The sequence below is a fragment of the Lutra lutra genome, chromosome 17 (assembly GCF_902655055.1).
Source record: "Lutra lutra chromosome 17, mLutLut1.2, whole genome shotgun sequence".
Lineage (NCBI taxonomy): Eukaryota > Metazoa > Chordata > Mammalia > Carnivora > Mustelidae > Lutra > Lutra lutra.
Genome location: NC_062294.1, coordinates 52,669,401 through 52,688,941, shown reverse-complemented (window position 1 = coordinate 52,688,941; position 19,541 = coordinate 52,669,401). Strand labels below are relative to the sequence as shown.

Below are 19,541 nucleotides of genomic sequence, written 5' to 3'. Positions count from 1 at the left end.
TGTAAGAACGAATGTTTTTCTCAGCCTGTGGGGGGGAGCAAGCCCACAACGGCGGTGTTGTTAGTGTCATATTCTACCCAGCTGAACTAACCAGCCAGCCACTCGGCCCCCACCTTCCTCTTACAGGTACTCTAGGGATTACATTGGTCCCCTGGATAATCCCAGATCATCTCCCCATCTCAAAACCCTGAATTTAATTGCATCTGCAAAGTCCGGCTTATCATATGAAGTAACAGATTCCCAGGTTTCAGGGGATTACGGCATTCATATTTGGGGGAATGTCAGCCTACCACAGTCAGGAAGGATGCCCTTCTTTGTCCCTGTTAGAATACCCGCCTCTGACCTCCTCTGCCAGGGCTGGGCAGTGAGGGCTCTCAGTCAGCCAGAACATTCCCCATAACATCCCTCCTTTCTGCTACAACAGAGAAAGCCTTCAGGGTCGCTTAGGACCCACTGGGAGTCCCTTCTAGGTGTTCTGGGGTCCCGTTTATTTATAGCAACTCGTGGGTGTCCCTTCTCATATTCCCAGAGTCCGTCTCTAACGATCCTAACTGTGCCCTCCAGAGCCCCTGGGCTCCTGCTGTTCCCCAGGGGCCCACTATAAAGAAGAGGAAGCCCATGGCAGGACCAGTTACGTAATTTGCAGGGCTTGGGGCAAACGAAAATGTGGGGCCCCTCGTTCCAACTTCAAGACGGTTCGAGCAGAGCACTGAACCATTGAACCCAGGGTGGGTCCCTTCTGACGATGTCTGAAGCTGCCTTGGCCCTGGGGACTGTGCACTATGATCGCGCCCTCTGCACCTGCACCAGTAGTGCCCCCTACTGACCCCGGGAGGTAATCTCGCCTGAGTTCAAAACCAAATCCTCCTTCTTCCACGTTGGCTTTTCCGAGCCCTGTTTTTTATCTATAAAGTGGGGATAACGATTCTGCCAACCTCAGGAGAGAGGCTTCAGGGAGTCAAGGACTGGGCATGGGGCAAATGTAGGGCATAACAGTAACATTTGTTTCCTTTAATGTGCACCCCTGCCTACCCCCGACTCCCAGCTGCTGTTAGGGTCCCAGGGATCTGAGACGCCATGCCCCGGATGTCTTGCTCCCTCTTGGCATCGGCAGGGGCCAGCACAGTAAATATTGGTAGAATGAATGATGGCAACCACGAAGGACCTTGGGCTGGTTTGATAAGCCCCTAAAACTCTTCTAGAACGGCTTTGATGTCCTGCTAGAACATTCTAGCAGAATCTCTGCTGTAGCCCTCTGTGATAACATAGAACAGAGCTGGGACCTACCAGAACGTTAGACTCCCAGGGATTTGCCATGATAGGCTCCGGGATGTTGGGCAAAATGCCCCAAAATGGGGCAGCAGGGATGGCTCAGACACATACAGAAGCTACTTCAAGTTCCCCAGACTCCACTCACAGACCTCGGGACCAGACCAGACCAGTCAAATGATTTCAGGTGCCTGATCCCAGAAGTCCTGCTGAGGTAGAGAACCACGGAGGCTGCAACAATGATTGCCGGGGAGGGGCCGTCGTCGCCTGCTAATGAGCAGCAGAGCTGGAAATCAGAACAGAGCCTGTGGTCACCATGCTGTCACTTGGAGGTATCTCTTCATGGTCCCTGCTTCCGCTGAGCTCCAAGGACAGGCCTGCCTTGTGGGATGCGGGATTTAACTGTTTACTCCCCTGAACACGTATGGGTGCTTCCAACTTGGACAAGTGCTGGGGATGCGGAGCTCACCTTCCAGCGCTTAACAGGTAAACAAACACGCTCCATCACAGGGGTTTGTGCAATAAACATACAAATACACAAGAAATGGGCTTCATCGGTCTCTGCAGGGCAATCAAGCCGGGAAGGGTGGTTGGGCAGCTTGGCGGTTTGGCCGGATGGCAAGAGGCTGGGGAGCACTACAGCCGAGTCAACGTAGGAGGGAGCCAGGTGGACACCTGAGCGGAGAGCTGCCAGGGAGTGGGCACAGCCAGTGCGAAAGCTCAGAGGAGTGAGCGAGTCTGCTGGGCGCTGCCCAGCTAAGCAGTGCGGAGGGCAGAGGGCAAGCTCTGAGGCTGTGACAGTCCGGCCCCAGAGTGGTCTCTGGCTGTCACCTGACTCTAAAAAAGGGTAGACACGGTGGTCACCTCCCTCCAGGCACAAGTGGCATGGCCCCAGGGCGTCTCTCCTTGGTCTTTGCCACATGACCCACCAGACCCAGCATAGGTGTCCCCCAGCACACACCAGGCAGGCACCCCACCCGCGACTATGTACCCTAACACAGTGGGGTGCCAAGGAGACACCCCAAGACCACTGGGAGGGAACAAGGTAGCTGGGCTGCTGTCAACAGCGCAGCCCCACCCCAAACGGAAACACCTGTGGTGGGGGGGGCTCCTGGGGCCACCTCAGAGCCCTTCTGGGTCCCAGGCCCCTCCCGCGGGGTCTCTGCCCTCCGGCACGGGTGGGGTGGGGCAGGCTTACAGGCTGAAACTCCAGGGCGGTGCCCCCTTCTGACCTGTCCCTGCCCCTTCCTGCCCCCTTTGATGCGGCCCCACTTCCTCTGGCAGGAACCCCCGCCCTCGCTGGGTCTGGGTAAAAAGGAGCCGCGGAGCCGGTCCAGAGGCGGTGTCCCTGGAGGTAGCAGCTCCTCTCTCCTCTCGGCCCTGTCTCCCAACCCTTGTACCAGTGCTGTGCCTCAGTCCCTGGTACAGGCATGGGGGGCAGGGACCTGGGGATCCCAGCAGCACCAAGCCCCGAGGGCCGAAGCCATCAGGTGCCTCCTTCTCCCCTGGCTGCCAGCTTCAACTCCGGTGAGGGGCTCTCTACAGCTTCTAATAGCCACCCCCCCCTCCTCAATCCCGCCACCTTGCTGCCCCCCAGGTCTATCATCTTGAACTTGATTTCCTGCTCAAGGTCCGTCTGGTCTTATTCTGAAATCTGAGTCTGTCACTACCTGTGGTCTCCGACCTTGCTCAGAACCCAGCTGAGTCCCTTTCGGGTCTCTAACTGGTCCTCAAGGTCCCTCTTTCCCTAATAGACTGCCTTCCGCTGTTAGGGTCAACCTCTCTCCCTTCCCCACATTTTCCGGACACTCCGCATCACCATCTGGCCATGTCAGAAGGCTCTTTCCCTGACCCTGTCCCCATTTCTCTCCTCCCCCAAGGCCACCCCGACCTGGTCAGTCTCCCTTCCAGGGCCTTTCCTAACCCACGTCTAGCAGCCTGCAAGCAGGTGCTGCTGAGGTGGGTCCCAGGCTGGCTCCAGCTTGCCTCACTAGGAGAGGGGCCTTCAAAGCCAGTTTCCTTGGACTTTCAGGCAAAGGAAGTTTCTAGAACCTGAGTGAGACCTGGAGCTGAGCTGCTCACCCAGGGGAGAACCTGTTGCGACAGATGAGTTTGCTCATCTGCAAAGGGGCATGGTGCTCACTCAGGAAGGGGCAGCGTGGCCTGGGGCTGGAGGGGGGAGCTGCCTGGTCTCCATGCTTCACTCCTCCATTGTCGGGGGGAGACAGAAAAGCCCAGGCTAAAGTCAAGACCCCTGCGGCTCAGAACCAGGCAGCACAGGACTCCGCAAGCCCATCCACCAGCCCCCTGCCCCCCCCCACTTCCCCAACCTTAGCCAGGTCCAGAGGGCCCTCCGCCCTCACTCACTTCCTCCCCAGAGACTGGGGGGTGGGGGGCACACCCCAACGACAGGTAGAAGGGCTTACTTATTCCGACAACAAGAGGTGGCATGGACCAAAAGGAGACCCAAAAAGGGAGCAGTGTCTTAATACAGGTTCCTATCTTCACCCAGAGATGTGAGGACAGGAAGGATGTGGCTCCCGGTCCCTCCTTTATACCGGGGTCCAGAGAATGAGAGAGAACCCCATTTTTTGCCATCAACCCCATTCCACTCCCAGGAACAACCCCTCTGGCAAAGGAGCAGATACCCTGGGCCAGGTCCCCGACTGGGAAAATAACTTTATTTTCTTCAGGGGTGTGGACAGGTGTCTAGTCTCAGAACTTCTGGAACTGCTTCTTGGTGCCAGCGGCCTTTGTGACTTTGAGCACGTTGAAACGCACTGTCTTGCTCAGGGGCCGGCACTCGCCCACTGTGACGATGTCGCCGATCTGGACATCTCTGTGGAGAGGGGCAGGGGCTGTGTCACGGGCTGGCCTGTCCCATGCAGGCCACTGGAGGCTGAGGCCTCTCTGCTTTGGCCCCCGCCCCGGAACCCTACCCAAGCTCCAGTTTCCAGTTCCACCTGTCCCCGGTCATTATTTATTGAACACAAACTGTGTCCAAGGTACCAAACCCAAAGCTGGACAGAGGACACTCCAAACCTTTCAGAGGCCTCTCGGGACAGAAGACCTCCATCGATCCCCTCCACTATACCCAGACTGGAGGCTCCTGAGGACATGTGCTTGGCTGCACAGTCTCCTCACACCATCTCCAACAGTTTAGTACCCACACAGCAGCCAGGTCGCGTGTCACTCAGCCTCGGGGGCACACCACGCCCGCCACTCTGCCTGGGAACTGCGGGCCCACTGTGTTCACCTGAAGCAGGGCGACAGGTGGACGGACATGTTCTTGTGGCGCTTCTCAAAGCGGTTGTACTTCCGGATGTAGTGGAGGTAGTCTCGGCGGATGACAATGGTCCTCTGCATCTTCATCTTGGTCACCACACCTGGGGGGAAGGGACGGACTGTAGGTCAGCCCCACGGGAAAGGGGGGCTTTGGGCAGCCCAGAGCATGCTGGGAACTGGGAGCTACCTAGGTAGGATCCCAAGCCCTGTTGCTGACATCGGCTGTGCCAAATGGCCTTCTCAACATGCCCATGGTGGGCGTCTAAAGACCATCTTGAAAAGACATCTGCCAGTGCCCCCTGGAACCAGGAGTCTGCCCACCGCCCCCTCACCCAGGAATCTGAGCATCCCCGGGCCCATCATCCCTCAGATCCAGAAATCTGAACCCAAGCACCCAGGTGCCTTCACTCACCAGACAGAATCCGCCCTCGGATGGAGACATTACCAGTAAAGGGGCACTTCTTGTCAATGTAGGTGCCCTCAATGGCCTGAATAAGGGAAAGAAGCCAGCGTTGAAGAAGCACTTCCTGAAATAACCCGGGGGTGTGGCCCCGGGTCCGGAACTACATTTCCCACCAGCCCCGGGACCAGCCACCCAGCTGTGGCCAAGGTTACTGGTTTGCGCACACACGTGCAGGAACCCAGGGGTCTCCTTCCTTCTGAGGGTAGCCCCCATACCTCCTTGGGCGTCTTGAAGCCCAGACCGATATTTTTGTAGTATCGCGGGAGCTTCTCCTTGCCAGTTTCTCCAAGCAGGACCCTCTTCTTATTTTGAAAGATGGTTGGCTGCTTTTGGTAGGCACGCTCGGTCTAGATGAACGAGGAGGAAGCTGGTGAGACTGCAACTCGGCCTGGAAGCCTTCCCAGAAACCCCAGAACCTTATCCTTCCTAGCATTTACTCCCCAAACGACAGCCTCCCAAGCCTCGATCACTACCACTGAAAACACTCACCCCGAGTCTCTTGAGTTGAGACTCAACTCTGAACCAGCGTTTACTTCAGCATTTATGCTCTAAAACACCTCCCGTCACCTGCAGCACTCATTCCTTAAAACCCAGGCGCACAAAATCATTCCTCTAACAACGTGAACATCTTTCAGCAACGACTACTCTTCAAGCCACAAGGACACCCACCCAGGATTCTCTCCTTATATAATACATGCGATTTCAGAAATAAATACCAAAACCACGGGCTTCCTGGATTAGCCCTTAGGGCTCAGTTCTCACAGGATTAACCCGACGGCCCAAGGCCTCCGGAAAAAACACCCCGTAAACCCTGAGTTTTAAGAAGATAACTCCAAAAAGGCTTGAGCCGCCACTAAACCCCACGCGGGGAGCCCCCGGGACTTAGGAGGCGCTAATCTAGATTAATTCGAAGACACGCGTCCCCGAGGTAAAGCCTGGGAAATCGAAGTCGCCTGGCATCAGCCCTCAAACTGGGGCGCGTAGTCCTTCTCTCCGGGACGCGCCCCTGAGGCCGAGGGTGGGCCCCGCAGCATCCGCGCCAGCCCCGAGACCGCACCTGAATGTCCGCCATCTTCCCGGCCGCCTCAAAAAAGGAAAGGCGGAAAGGCGTCCGGGTTTCCTTATCGACTGCACAGGGGCAAAGGAGGAAGTGACGAAAGGGGGCGGAACACGGTTTGGGGCGGGGCCTCGGGCGCGACCGTGATTGACGGGCGGCCCAAAGCCCCACGGACGCCCCACAGGATGAAGGGCTGGGGGTCGGGAAGCGGCGGAAGCGGTCTCGCCAAATTCACGCCAGGAATGCGCTGGTCCTGCTAGTTCACGTTGGGAAGGCGAGGCCAGCTTCTAGCCCCCTAACGTTATCGCGAGAGTTATAGGGAGGCGGGCATGTTTCGGCAGGGATAAGATCACGTGGAGTATGGAGACCGCTTGGCTGTGCGCCTGCAGAATTCAAACGGGATGCGGTGGCGGCCATCTTTTTGCGGGGCGGTGGGCGGTCTTAAGAGCATGAGCCGACGGCGCTGCCATCTTTGTGAGGGGCGGGCGTGGACCATGAGTTTTTTCCCCCTGAGTAATGAAGTTGTGCTTTATACCCTGTTTCATCCCCCAGACAGTGGTGGTTTAGTGAAAAACAAAACAAACACCCCTGTGCTGATTTTCTGTCTGTAACAGCACTATCCATTAGAACATTCCGCAGTGATGGAAATGTGCTATTATCCGGACTATCCAACACGGTGTGGCTGCTTTCACATCAAATGTGTATGAGACTGAGGACCTGAATTTTTAACTTAGTTTCATAGTATTTAATTTAAATTTACACAGCTACATGGAGCTAACTAACATCTATAGCATTGGGCGGTGCAGGTCTATAACTGGATACAAATTTGTTATTTTGTCACTTGTTAGAAAGCAAAGTCTTAACGAAGGACAGGTTTTAATATTTTTAATTTTTTTTTCGATTCGGCTGACAAAAAATTGCTCTCCCAGGGTCCGAAGTCTCGTCTCAATTTGTGTACTTATCCTGTAGCATTTAGTGATGAGGTGCTTCCATTTTTTTTCTTAACTGCAGAATGCTCCTCTCCTCCTTCCTTGCTGCTTCTAAAACTTGTAGATCCTTCTGGGCCTTGGGACTTTTCAACTTGCTGTTCCTTCAACTGAATTCTCTTTTTTTTTTTTTTTTTAAGATTTTATTTATTTATTTGACAGACAGAGATCACAAGTAGGCAGAGAGGCGGGCAGAGAGAGGAAGAGAAGCAGGCCTCCTGCTGAGCAGAGAGCCCGATGGGGGGCTGGATCCCAGGACCCTGGGACCATGACCCGAGCCTAAAGCAGAGGCTTTAACCCACTGAGCCACCCAAGCTCCCCTTCAACTGAATTCTTTGTTCAGCGCCTCACCTCTCAGGCAGGCTTCCCGAGGAAACTAACCCCCCCGCCACCACCAAGATTCCACACTGGGTACCCACTATGAAGAGGGTGAGATTTCTGGGGCGATTGGTGGCTCAGTCGGTTGAGCGTCTGCCTTCCACTCGGTTCACCGCCCCCCCGCCCCCCGCCCCCCGCCGCGTGCTCTCTCTCAAATAAATACATGAAATCTTTTATTTATTTTTTATTTTTTTATTTTTAAAGATTTTTTATTTATTTATTTGACAGAGAGAAATCACAAGTAGGCAGAGAGGCAGGCAGAGAGAGAGGAGGAAGCAGGCTCCCTGCTGAGCAGAAAGCCCGATGTGGGGCTCGAACCCAGGACCTGGGATCATGACCTGAGCCGAAGGCAGCGGCCTAACCCACTGAGCCACCCAGGCGCCCCAATACATGAAATCTTTTAAAAAGAGCGCGAGGTGTCCATAGCTCTGCTAGCAGGCTGGATTTTACATTTATCCCATTTCCATTTCTCCACTAAAAGGAAGGCAGGAATTTTTACGTGCTTTGCTCTCCAGGGCTTTCTGGCCGCTGTCACGTGGTTCAGTGCTCGATTCATTCTTGTTGACTAAATCATCAAATGAATGATGTTTGGATTGGGATATGCCAAAACGCCCACCCTTACAGGCAGCTCTATAAATCAAGGCATGTCTCCACCATGGGATACTCTGCAGGCAGTTAATAAAGGGGAGGGAGCTCGATCGATCGGGAAATGAAAAGATTGCCAAGCCGTATTTCATTGTTTTAAATGTGCAGTTGGTTCTGAATAGGTATTTCATGCCCACGGTGCAAAATTCAAAAAATACAAAAATGAATGAATCTTTCTCCCACTCTTCTCCCCAGACACCGATGCCTAGTTTCCCTCTCCAGACCCAACCACTGTCATCCTGTTAGCTTCCAATGGGTCTTCAGGCTGTTTTACCTTGGGTTGAATTTGTACATGGACAAACTAAATTGCAGAACAGAAGGCATACTATGACCCATCTATTTATTAGTTATTGATAGTCTATGGGATGGCTGCTTTTCTTTTAAATCTCCTTATGTGATATAACTGCGGACTTTGTAGGTTTCAAACACTGCGTTGTTCAGTAACTTAGCCAATAGTTATATGTGATTTTTTAAAAATATTTTATTTATTTGACAGAGACAGAGATCACAAGTAGGCAGAGAGAGAGAGCGGGAAGCAGGCTCCCTGCGGAGGAGAGAGCCCAATGCGGGGCTGGATCCCAGGACCCTGAGATCATGACCTGAGCTTAAGGCAGAGGCTTCACTCACTGAGCCACCCATGCGAACCTATATGTGGTTATTTAAATTTAAATTGAGTGACAGGGTGTAGCTCAGTGAGAGAGCCCATGCTTTGTGCTATGAAACCCTGGCTTTGAGCCCCGGCACCTCCAACCACTGGCTGTTCATTCTTTAAGAGATACAGATTAAAGTTAAATTGAATACAATTTAAAACTCAGTTCTTCAGTCACCTTATTCAAAGATCAAGTGCCCAGAAGCCAGGTGTGGCTTCCATATTAGAAAACATTCAGAGCGGGGTGCCTGGGTGGCTCAGTGGGTTAAGCTGCTGCCTTCGGCTCAGGTCATGATCCCAGGTCCTGGGTTCGAGCCCCACATCGGGCTTTCGGCTCAGCGGGGAGCCTGCTCCCTCCTCTCTCTCTGCCTGCCTCTCTGCCTACTTGTGATTTCTCTCTGTCAAATAAATAAATAAAATCTTAAAAAAAAAAAACATTCAGAGCATTTTTTTTTTTTTAAAGATTTTATTTATTTGAGAGAGAGAGAGAGAGAGAGAGAGAGAGAAAACACGAGCAGGGGGAGGAGCACAGGGAGAGGGAGAAGCTGGCTCACTGTTGAGTAGGGAGCCCAACACAGGGCTCCATCCCAGAACCCCAGGATCATGACCTGAGCTGAAGGCAGACATTTAACTGATTGAGCCACCCAGGCGCCCTGATTCAGAACATTTTTATCAACACAGAAAGTTCTGTTGGACAATGTAGCTATAGAGTAGACTGTTCATATGTATATTGTGGCTTTTTTTTTTTAAGATTTTATTTATTTATTTGACAGAGAGAGATCACAAGTAGATGGAGAGGCAGGCAGAGAGAGAGAGAGAGGGAAGCAGGCTCCCTGCTGAGCAGAGAGCCCGACGCGGGCCTCGATCCCAAGACCCTGAGATCATGACCTGAGCCGAAGGCAGCGGCTTAACCCACTGAGCCACCCAGGCGCCCTATATTGTGGCTTTTAAGTTGTACTAATTTCGAAGATGTAAATGCTACTAACTTACAAAAATAATTTGAAAGTTGAATTGCTTAAATTTCTTTCACACTTAATAGTTTTGTGAAAAAAAATTTTTTTTTTTTTAGCTTGTGAATTCTGAAACATTGTATTGCTGTGTCAGTATTCTCTACACCTACTGTGGGGCTCGAACCCACAACCCCAAGATCAAGAGTCTCTCTTGCTCTGGTGACTGAGCCTGCCAGCCTCCCCTGAATGAAACATTTTTTTTTTAAAGATTTTATTTATTTATTTGTTAGAGAGAGAGAGAGAGAGAGCATGAGCACAGGCAGACAGAGTGGCAGGCAGAGGCAGAGGGAGAAGCAGGCTCCCCGCTGAGCAAGGAGCCCGATGTGGGACTCGATCCCAGGACGCTGGGATCATGACCTGAGCTGAAGGCAGCCGCTCAACCAACTGAGCCACCCAGGCGTCCCATTTTTTTAAAATATTTTATTTATTGGGGCGCCTGGGTGGCTCAGTGGGTTAAAGCCTCTGCTTTTGGCTCAGGTCATGATCCTGGGGTCCTGGGATCGAGCCCCGAATCGGGCTTTCTGCTCAGCGGGGGGCCTGCTTCCTCCTCTCTCTCTGCCTGCCTCTCCGCCTACTTGTGATTTCTGTCTGTCAAATAAATAAATAAAATCTTTAAAAAAAAAGATTTTATTTATTTGTATTTATTTGACAGAGAGATCACAAGTAGGCAGAGAGGCAGGCAGAAAGAGGGGGAGAAGCAGGCTCCCTGCTAAGCAGAGAGCCTGACTCGAGGCTCGATCCCAGGACCCTGAGATCATGACTTAAGCCAAAGGCAGAAGCTTAACCCTCTGAGCCACCCAGGTGCCCTTGAATGAAACATTTTTAACTGTAACTGCTTCAGTCCCTTTGGGGTTCCATTCAGAGGGAAGGACTTTTATTTTTTATTTTTTTTATTTTTTTGACAGAGATCACAAGCAGGCAGAGAGGCAGGCAGAGAGAGGAGGAAGCACGCTCCCTGTGGAGCAGAGAGCCCGATGTGGGGCTCCATCCCAGGACCCTGGGATCATGACCTGAGCCGAAGGCAGAGGCTTTACCCACTGAGCCACCCAGGTGCTTTTCATTTTTCTGTTTTAAAACCTTCTATGTCTTCATTTTTTCTGTTTTAAAACTTTTCATTTTTCTGTTTTAAAACCTTCTATGTCTTCCCCACCCCCGACCTTGTAGTAGCTTTATTTTTTGAAGACATAAGTAATTTCTGGAGTTTTTGAATGACTTGATAAGGATTTATTATATTTAGTTTAAAAAAAAAAAAAAAAGGCAGGCCCGATAGTTGTTATTTGCAGCGTGTGCTAAGCTAACAAAAGTGACTTAGAAAAAAGCCTGGAAGGAAATGCATGACTTTGCCCCGGTGGTTTGCATCTCCAGGTGGTGAGATTAGGTGTGATTTCCTCTCTGGTTTTTAAAATGCTCGGTATTTTGCAAATGGCTCAGAATAGGTGGTGAGATTTTGATGATAAGGGAAAAGCAAAAACATATATGTTGCTTCACAGTGAAGGGGGAGATGGGGGCAGTTTGGAGATATTTTGGCCCACAGCTTTTAATGACCACAACCCACAGTAGGAAATACGGTCGCATCGTGACCAAAACCTGTTTCTCTCTCTTCTTTTTATTTTTATTTATTTTTTTTTAAAAGATTTTATTTATTTGACAGAGAGATCACAAGCAGGCAGAGAGGCAGGCAGAGAGAGAGGAGGAAGCAGGCTCCCTGCTGAGCAGAGAGCCCGATGTGGGGCTCGATCCCAGGACTCCGAGATCATGACCTGAGCCGAAGGCAGCGGCTTAACCCACTGAGCCACCCAGGCGCCTCCTCTCTTCTTTTTATTAAGTTTACTTATTTAAGTAATCTCTACACCCAACATGGGGCTTGAACTCATGACCCTGAGATCAGGAGCCGTATGCTCTCCCAGCTGAACCAGCCAGTTGCCTCCTTCCTCTTGCTTTCTAACTCAACTTTCTCCTTTCCTTCCTGCAATATACTGATTTTTCTCCTTTCTGTTTCTATTCAGTTTTGTTATCATTTTGAGGCTGGTTACAACCTACCACATCGACTTTCTGCCCCGCAGGGTCAGACGGCCTTGACGCCCAATAATGAACTCCAGCCAGCTCCAGGGATGACCACTTGACAGAGTGTTTCTGGCCTCTGCGGGATTTCAGACGTACTTAACCAGGGTTTCACGACCGAAGTGCAAATCCTGGTTGACCTGGGGAAGCTCACGTTGCCATGTGCGCCCAATGCTTAGCAAGGTTAAGACCCTCCCTTGGGCCCTGCTATGGACCAGGATGGGAAGGTGTGCTAGAGCTCCTAGCGGATGAGGCGGAGATGGGCCAGGCCCGCCCATGTGCTGTGGGCGGGGTGCGAGACAGAGCTTCGAAAATGTTCCTGCGGCTGACCCGGAGGTTCTGAGCCTCAGTGTCTGCCCCCGAAGGATTAAGGGGTTGGCCCAGATCCCATTTGACCGGCTGATGAACAGTGTTGGGCACCTTCTAACATGCTTATCTGCCATTTGTGTATCTTTGGTGAAATATTTCTTCAAATTCTTCCCCAATTTGTAGTTGTTTTTCCTTATTATGGAGTTTGGAGGTTTTTGTTTTGTTTTGTTTTTTAATTTGAAAGAGAGGGAGAACACAAATGGGGGCAGGAGCAAAGGGAGAAGCAGACTCCCCACTGAGCATGGAGCCTGATGAGGGGCTCCATCCTGGGATTCCAGGATCATGACCTGAGCCAAAGGCAGATATGTTTAACTACTGAACCACCCAGGTGCCCGTTTTTCTGTGTGTGTGTGTGTGTGTTTAAGATTTTATTTATTCGACAGAGAGATCACAAGTAGGCAGAGAGGCAGGCAGAGAGAGGTGGAAGCAGGCTCCCTGCCACGCAGAGCCCCATGTGGGGCTTGATCCCAGGACACTAAGATCATGACCTGAAGGCAGAGGCTTAACCCACTGAGCCACCTAGGCGCCGGCTTTTTTTTTTTTTAAGATTTTATTTATTTGATAGACAGAGATCATAAGTAGGCAGAGAGGCAGGCAGAGAGAGAGGAAGGGAAGCAGGCCCCAGCTGAGCAGAGAGCCCAGGCCTTGATCCCAGGACCCCAGGATCATGACCAGAGCCAAAGGCAGAGGCCTTAACACACTGAGCCACCCAGGCGCCCCTCTGTTTTTGTTTGTTTTGTTTTGTTTTGGTGTGTTTTTTTTTAATTTGACAGACAGAGATCACAAGCAGGCAGAGAGGCAGGTAGAGAGAAAGGAGGAAGCAGGCTCCCCATGAGCAGAGAGCACTATGGGGGGCTCGATCCCAGGACACTGAGATCATGACCTGAGCCGAAGGCAGAGGCTTTAACCCACTGAGCCACCCAGGCGCCCCTGTTTTGTTTTTTAATATATCCAGGAAACAAGTTCTTCAAAAGGGGTGGGGTTGGCAAATATTTCCTCCCAGTCCGTGGCTTGTTTTTGAAGTGGGAAGTTTTTACGTTTGTACAGCCAAATTTATCTAAGGGATCATGTTTTCGGGGGACTGTATTAGTGCTGCTTTAACAAGCAGTTTTGCTAAACTTAATACTTGATTTTGGCCACTTCTGGAGGCAGCTCCTGTGGTGAGGGGGAGCCCCAGGATGGGCAAACACAGCACCCATTTGTTAAATGATTCTGAGAAAACGTTAAGTCGCTGTGGCATATTGGGCATTTTGGGAAGACTAATCATGACAGATATGTGAGTCGTCATCTGCCCCCTAAATTAAAAGTAAAATGCCCTGAGGAGCCTGGGTGGCTCAGTGGGTTAAAGCCTCTGCCTTCGGCTCGGGTCATGATCTCATGGTCCTGGGATCAAGCCCCACATGGGGCTCTGCGTGGCAGGGAGCCTGCTTCCACCTCTCTCTGCCTGCCTCTGCCTACTTGTGATCTCTGTCAAATAAATAAATAAAATCTTGAAAAAAAAATGCCCTGTGAATTATAGTAAAATGAGTATCACATTCATCTAGTTTCTCTGCATTGTTAGGCATTTGAATATTGAACTAAATTACAAACTTCCAAGTGAGAGGCGCCTGGGGAGGGCGGGAGGGGGTGGTCAAGTGTCTGCCTTCGGCTTAGGCTCAGGTCACAATCCCAGTGTCCTGGAATTGAGTCCCGCCTCTGGTTCCCTGCTCAGTGGGGAGCCTGTTTCTTCCCCTCCAGCTCACCCTTGCTTCTGTTTCCTCTGTTGCTGTCAAATAGAGTCTAAAAAGATTTATTGGGGCGCCTGGGTGGCTCAGTGGGTCAAGCCACTGCCTTCGGCTCAGGTCATGATCCCAGGTCCTAGGTTCGAGCCCCACATCGGGCTCTCTGCTCAGCAGGGAGCCTGCTTCCTCCTCTCTCTGCCTGCCTCTCTGCCTACTTGTGATTTCTCTATCAAATAAAATCTTAAAAAATAAATAAAAATAAAAAAAAATAGATTTATTATTGCCTACTAACCTACAAGGGCAGTATGAAACAGGTGACAGCAGAGAGCTTGGTACCTACTCAATGCTCCATTTACTCTTCCAGATCGTAGTTTCACAGTCACCTCAGGCAGGGAAGCTTTGGACTCCGTTTCGGCTTAGGTCATCCCAGGGTGGTGAGACTGAGCCCTGCCTTGGGTTCCGTGCTGGGCATGGAGCCTGCTTGAATCTGTCTCCCCTCCACCATCTGTCCCTGAAGCCTAGCTTTCCTCTTCTGAAGCATTAGATTTCACATTCCCATCCCCACTGCCTAATGCTACTTGCCTCCCTGGTTCTTCACACAACGCACAGACCACCGGATGTGGCACAAGGCCAGAAGAGCCCACCTACCCTTCAAGGATGGGGCTGGTTTTAAGATCACAATTCCATACTTTGCAGCTGAATTAGTGAGGGTTTAGGTCCACTGGGCAACCTCAGGCCATGATGGTTTTGAGAAACAAACCTATACAGGATTCTGAAGGAAACTCCTTAAGTGGTAGATAAAAACTCCTCCACAGACAAGTTACAATCCAACCACTGTGGAAAGGGACCCGAGCAGGGCCCCCTTTGCTTGTTGCCAAAGGCCTGCCTCCACAGCAGACACACACTGCAAAGACGCCAAATTTCTTCAAAAATAATTTATTAGTTTTGGATCACAAAATACAGGGAAAGCACAAGGGCAGTGCCTGTGAGCCCTTGGCTGTACTTCCCAGGCTACTCGTCTGGAACCACCGCTGTACAACCCTAGGCTTGGCCCCCAGCGCCCTCACACCCTAACAGCTGCAGAGTATTAGCACCCGAGCCTGCGGCAAGTTCAAACACACCCACATTCACAATGCAGGGCTCCCCTACGATCATTTCCCGATCCCTCTAAGCAAACACTGAAATAGTTGTTCCAACTATCAGTTTCATTGAACTGTCAGGATTGAGTAGGTCACAGGCAATTATGCCTCAAAGCTCTTAAAGAGTTTTTTTTCTTCACCTTTTAAGAAAGCTTTTCTTAACAGCAATGACTAAAACCCTTTCTGTGTTCCCAGGATTCTAAGCCCCAGGCTGCCTGTGGCTTGAGGACAGCAGCCCCTGGGAGGTCCCCATATCCTAGGGCGGCGATGGAGGAAGGGCAGGCCAGGCCAAGCGTGAGGAACAAACAGTCAATTTTATTGGGCTCAGACCAGGAGTCCATGGGTCTTGAGGACCTCTGTGTATTTGTCAATTTTCTTCTCCACATTCTTTTCGGCCTGTTTCCGTAGCCTCTGTGGGGTGAAGAGGACAGATGGTGGTCAATTGCTGCTGCCCGGGAACCCACTTGTACTCTCTGCCCCAAGCTGGGCCTCAAGCAGAGGCCCCTCGGACCAAAGACCACTGTGTCCAGAGAGTTCACCCACAAGGCCCTGCCCAGGAGTTTGGTACCCTCGGGTTCTGGCCCATCCTTACCATGAGCTGCTTCTTCTTCCGATAATGGATCTTGGCCTTCTCCTTTCTCTTCTCCTCCAGGGTGGCTGTTACTGCCTGGTACTTCCAGCCAACCTCGTGAGCCAAGCGCCCCAGGTAAGCAAACTATGGGGGAGGGAGAAGAAATTAGTCCTGAGCAAGGGGGGCCAGGGCGGCTATGGGAGAGGGAGCGGACAAGCTGTCCTACTGGACCTAACTTTCCCCAGCAGAGACACACCCACCCGAGGAGACAGTGTCCCTGCTGGCATCAGCTGAGCCATAGGCATTATCGGCACCGCCCACAGTGGCATCCGCAGACCATCGTGAGAAAGAGCCATCATCTGCCAGTCTCGGGCCTCAAGGCTGCCCCCTAGCGAGACAACGTGGTGAAACCTGGAACTCACCTTCCGCGTAGGCTTCAGGCGCACCACCTTGAGGGCAGCAGGAACCACCATCCGCTTTTTCTGTTGGAGAAGGAGAGGGGCTTAAGAGCCCTGGAGTAAGGGACAGGCAAGGCAGAAGGCTGGCTGGAGCAGCGTCTCAGCCAGTGTTGTTCTCATGAGGGTCAAACAATGTAGGTACAACTGCAACATCACGGACGCCAGACACACGAATGCTGCGCAGCCGGCCGTCGAGCTCACCTTGTCGTAGGGCGGCGGGATCCCATCGAACACCTTGAGGCGGTCCAGGGCAGCCTGGCCTCGCTTGGTCTTGTGTGGCAGCATGCCTGTTGGTGGGAGGCACAGCAGGCTCACTCTGCGGGGCTCACAAGGACCCCACCTCACCCCCCCCGAACAGGCAGAGGAGTGGCCTCAGATGGTAGTGCATGTGGAGTCATCTCATGGTCTGGGGAACTCGAACACAGGTGGGAGAAGTCCTCATCACTGGCCACCCATCCCACCACCCCCTGCAGTCCTCGGGCCCAGCTCACCTCGCACGGTCCGCCAGAAGATGCGGCTGGGGGCTCGGAAGTGGTAGGGGCCGCGGGACGGGTTGGTGTTCATGCGTTTGCGGAGGAAGGCCAGGTACTTCACTGGGGAGAGAGAGCGTGCGAGGCCTCAGCCCCCAGCCACATGCTAACTTCTTCAACACACACATCCATACTCCCAAGGGCCTGTTAGGGAACGCAAATGAGCACTTCCCACCACTAGTGGGCTCACTTTTGGAGCCAGTGAAGGCCAAGAAATCTCCCAGGTCCACCCTCTCCAGCCCTTCTCCCAGGCCCTAACTTACACTTGTTTCTGTAGAAATTGCCAGAAATGTTGATGCCCTCACAGCGCACAACTACAACCTTCCGGCCTAGAGGAAAAGGAAAGTGAGGCAGATAAGGACAAAGACTAGAAGCCACCCAAGGGCTCTACCTACAAACCGGCCACCATCCATGTGCCGAGCTACTGCTGCGAACTGGAAACAGGGTTCTGCCCGTGTGGAGCTGACCACATGCACAAGAAACCCAAGACCCCAGCAGAGCTGGATTTGTGCTTAAATGAACAGCCTGATGGAAAATAGTTTTCCATCTCAGAGCCCCAATCCCAGGAGAGGGGGTAGGTGCCTGGTCTCAGAGCGGTGCATGGGGTTGATCTCACAGTCGTGAGACTCAAACGAAAGATGGTGATTGTTGCTCATCACTGACCGCTGGCTGGGACTGATGACCAGGGGAGCTGTGGACAGAGCAGACTTACCCAGAAGCACCTGTTTAGCCACGATGGCCGCCAGGCGGCCCAGGAGATGGCCTCGGCCATCGAGCACCAGGACCTGGTGGAAATAAAGTGAAAATGCTTAGATGCAACCTCAGGTTTGACTCCCCCCAACCCACACCAAGCATGGCTTTTTACTTGTTTCTTTCATCATATCCCCGAGTGCCTCTTACCCATGAACAGCCCTGGAAACTAGGACTCAAGGTCCACTGTACAGATGTGGGCAAGAAAGCAAATGGCTGACTCACAATTTCAGTGAACGGAATAAAACGAGGGCCTTTCCCCACATCTCAGCTGCCTGAAGGGCCGGAATTCTTAAGCCCCAATTATATTCAAGGGTGAGAGGATGCGCTGGGATTTGAACAAAGGTTGGCAACACTCTGTCCTTTGATCCAGCTAGAATGTGTAATCCCTGAACCAAGTTGTGGAATCCCAACAGGCTAATTCTCTCAGGGGTATTAGTTTCCAGCACAGAACGATCAGTAAAGGAACGGGTTCAGCGTAGGTGAGGCCCTGCAGAATAGCCCGGAGCCTCTGCTCTACCTTACGCTGTATTCAGCTCTGGATCCCTGACGAACCGCTCAAAACCAAATCCTTAGCTTCTTCACCACGAGTCACGTCCCCACTCTTACCGGGCGCTTGTTAAACACTTGTGATTGGTGGAAGGCAGAAGGGTACAGAATCTAAAGCCAGACTTCCTGACAATGTGACTTTGGCTAAAAATCTCCAGCTTCCTCACCTGGAAGATGAGGATAACAGTATCTGCCTCAGGAACATTCTGCTAAGTCAACCGAATGACACCAAACACAACGCCAACTGTACCAGGCACTCAGTGAGGGCACAGAACACGTGTTCCGAGAACTCTACCACCTTCCTGACTCCACCGTCGCACCTCTTCCTCCCCCTACCGCTCGGACTCATTACACCCAATTCACACGGACACCCTTTCCCCAGCCATCCCCTCCCCTGCATGGAAGAAATCAGACGAGGAGTCCAGGAACTCGGAGCCAAGCTTCTGCTGCGCCCCTCGAGGGCCCCCAGGTAATTAAGGGCAGTGCAGCCTTTTATCAGCTCCCTCGCCTTTAAAGCATCCGTCAGCCCCAACGAACAAGGGAAGACTAGCAACGCGTTCCCGGTCGTCCTGTAGGCAGGAACTCGGGAACCACCGGGTAAGATCTCCCACCACAGCGTCCAGAGCTGCAGGGCACGGACCAGCACTCCCACGAAGGTGAAGTGACGCGGGCCTGGGGCAGGGCGGGAGCGGCCTCCATTTTGGCCGATCCTCGGTCTACTCTATCACCTCAAGGCCGCCCAGGCGCTTCCCGCGCGCTTCCTCGCCGCTGGGGACACACGGGCCCGATTCAGCCAAGGCCTGGCTGAGAAAAAGGCAAACAAGGCCTAATTTTAAAGTAACTCTCCCCGTGTTGGGAATCCCCACAGTCTCCCGAGGAAGGGATGATGCCACGTTTTAGTCAGCCCCGGGTCAAAGAAACCGTCACGGTATTTTCCTATTATTCCCCTGCTACAGACTTCTTTTAGGCCCAAAGCCTCGCTTTTCGCTCAATTACCGAGTTTAGGTTTCACAACGCACCTACGAGGGAAAAGAGGGCCCAACCTTGCTCTGGCCTGGAACCCACCCCGCCCCACGCCTCCCCGGCCCGCGCGGAGCCCGCACCTGCCCCTCCGCCATCTTCGGCAGCCGCCTGGGAAAGGAGGAAGGTTCGGCGCAGGGTTTCTTATCCCTTGAAACAGGGGCGGAGGAAGTGACGCCGCAGGGGCTGTACGGGCAGCTTTCCGTCTTCTCATTGGCCCAAGTGTCTCGCGCGTGCGCAGAGGGGGCCCCGCTAGAAGGCGGGTCGTCTTCTAACTGTCCAATCCGGGTTCAATCCTTCTCGTCGGCTCTTAGGTGGCCATTGGTGTGCCGGGGGAGAGATCACGTGGGGGTAGGAAGCGGCTCTGCTGAGACGAGGCTGGCCCGCCTTGGCCGCCATATTTTTGAGGGGCTGCTAATCTCTCGGGGGTTGCCGGGGTGTCTGCGGTGGAGGGATGCGCCGTCACTCGCTAAAGCGACAGCAGGCTGCAGGGCTCGTGGTGGCCCGCAGGGGGCAAGTGGGCTCTCCCTTCAGCGCTCAGTCTGGACTTAAACGTCTGGATTCTGGTGCCTGCTCTGCCTCCTCCTGACCTGGGCGAACCCCGGCCCTGTGTGGGGCTCAGTATCCCCAT

At 52.6% G+C, this 19,541-nt stretch overlaps 2 protein-coding genes and 5 non-coding genes across 8 annotated transcripts; all 7 read right to left on the bottom strand.

Annotated features, from left to right (window-relative positions):
• Positions 1-3,922: 3,922 nt before the first annotated feature.
• On the bottom strand, positions 3,923-6,231 carry RPS11 (ribosomal protein S11). Its single transcript, XM_047712365.1, has 5 exons — positions 6,075-6,231; positions 5,233-5,364; positions 4,967-5,042; positions 4,526-4,655; positions 3,923-4,108 (listed from the first exon to the last, which is right to left on the bottom strand). Exons 1-5 carry the CDS (start codon positions 6,087-6,089, stop codon positions 3,985-3,987), a joined length of 477 nt encoding a protein of 158 aa, XP_047568321.1. The 5' UTR covers positions 6,090-6,231; the 3' UTR covers positions 3,923-3,984.
• On the bottom strand, positions 4,764-4,845 carry LOC125090064 (small nucleolar RNA SNORD35). The gene has a single exon (XR_007124170.1). It is a non-coding gene; the product is annotated as a small nucleolar RNA SNORD35 (small nucleolar RNA).
• Positions 6,232-15,327: 9,096 nt separating the features above from the next.
• Positions 15,328-19,117, bottom strand: RPL13A (ribosomal protein L13a). 2 transcript variants are annotated; one of them, XM_047710847.1, is made up of 8 exons: positions 18,994-19,117; positions 17,304-17,376; positions 16,855-16,920; positions 16,553-16,654; positions 16,263-16,348; positions 16,026-16,085; positions 15,625-15,747; positions 15,328-15,443 (listed from the first exon to the last, which is right to left on the bottom strand). In XM_047710847.1, exons 1-8 carry the CDS (start codon positions 19,006-19,008, stop codon positions 15,357-15,359), a joined length of 612 nt encoding a protein of 203 aa, XP_047566803.1. In that variant the 5' UTR covers positions 19,009-19,117; the 3' UTR covers positions 15,328-15,356. The 2 variants fall into 2 exon arrangements, with proteins under 2 accessions (XP_047566803.1, XP_047566804.1); XM_047710848.1 differs by lacking the exon at positions 18,994-19,117 and having other exon boundaries at positions 16,553-16,735; positions 17,304-17,382.
• LOC125090062 (small nucleolar RNA SNORD35) lies at positions 15,881-15,967 on the bottom strand. The gene has a single exon (XR_007124169.1). It is a non-coding gene; the product is annotated as a small nucleolar RNA SNORD35 (small nucleolar RNA).
• On the bottom strand, positions 16,155-16,225 carry LOC125090061 (small nucleolar RNA SNORD34). Its single transcript, XR_007124168.1, has one exon. It is a non-coding gene; the product is annotated as a small nucleolar RNA SNORD34 (small nucleolar RNA).
• On the bottom strand, positions 16,428-16,513 carry LOC125090059 (small nucleolar RNA Z195/SNORD33/SNORD32 family). Its single transcript, XR_007124166.1, has one exon. It is a non-coding gene; the product is annotated as a small nucleolar RNA Z195/SNORD33/SNORD32 family (small nucleolar RNA).
• LOC125090060 (small nucleolar RNA Z195/SNORD33/SNORD32 family) lies at positions 17,174-17,257 on the bottom strand. Its single transcript, XR_007124167.1, has one exon. It is a non-coding gene; the product is annotated as a small nucleolar RNA Z195/SNORD33/SNORD32 family (small nucleolar RNA).
• Positions 19,118-19,541: the final 424 nt, after the last annotated feature.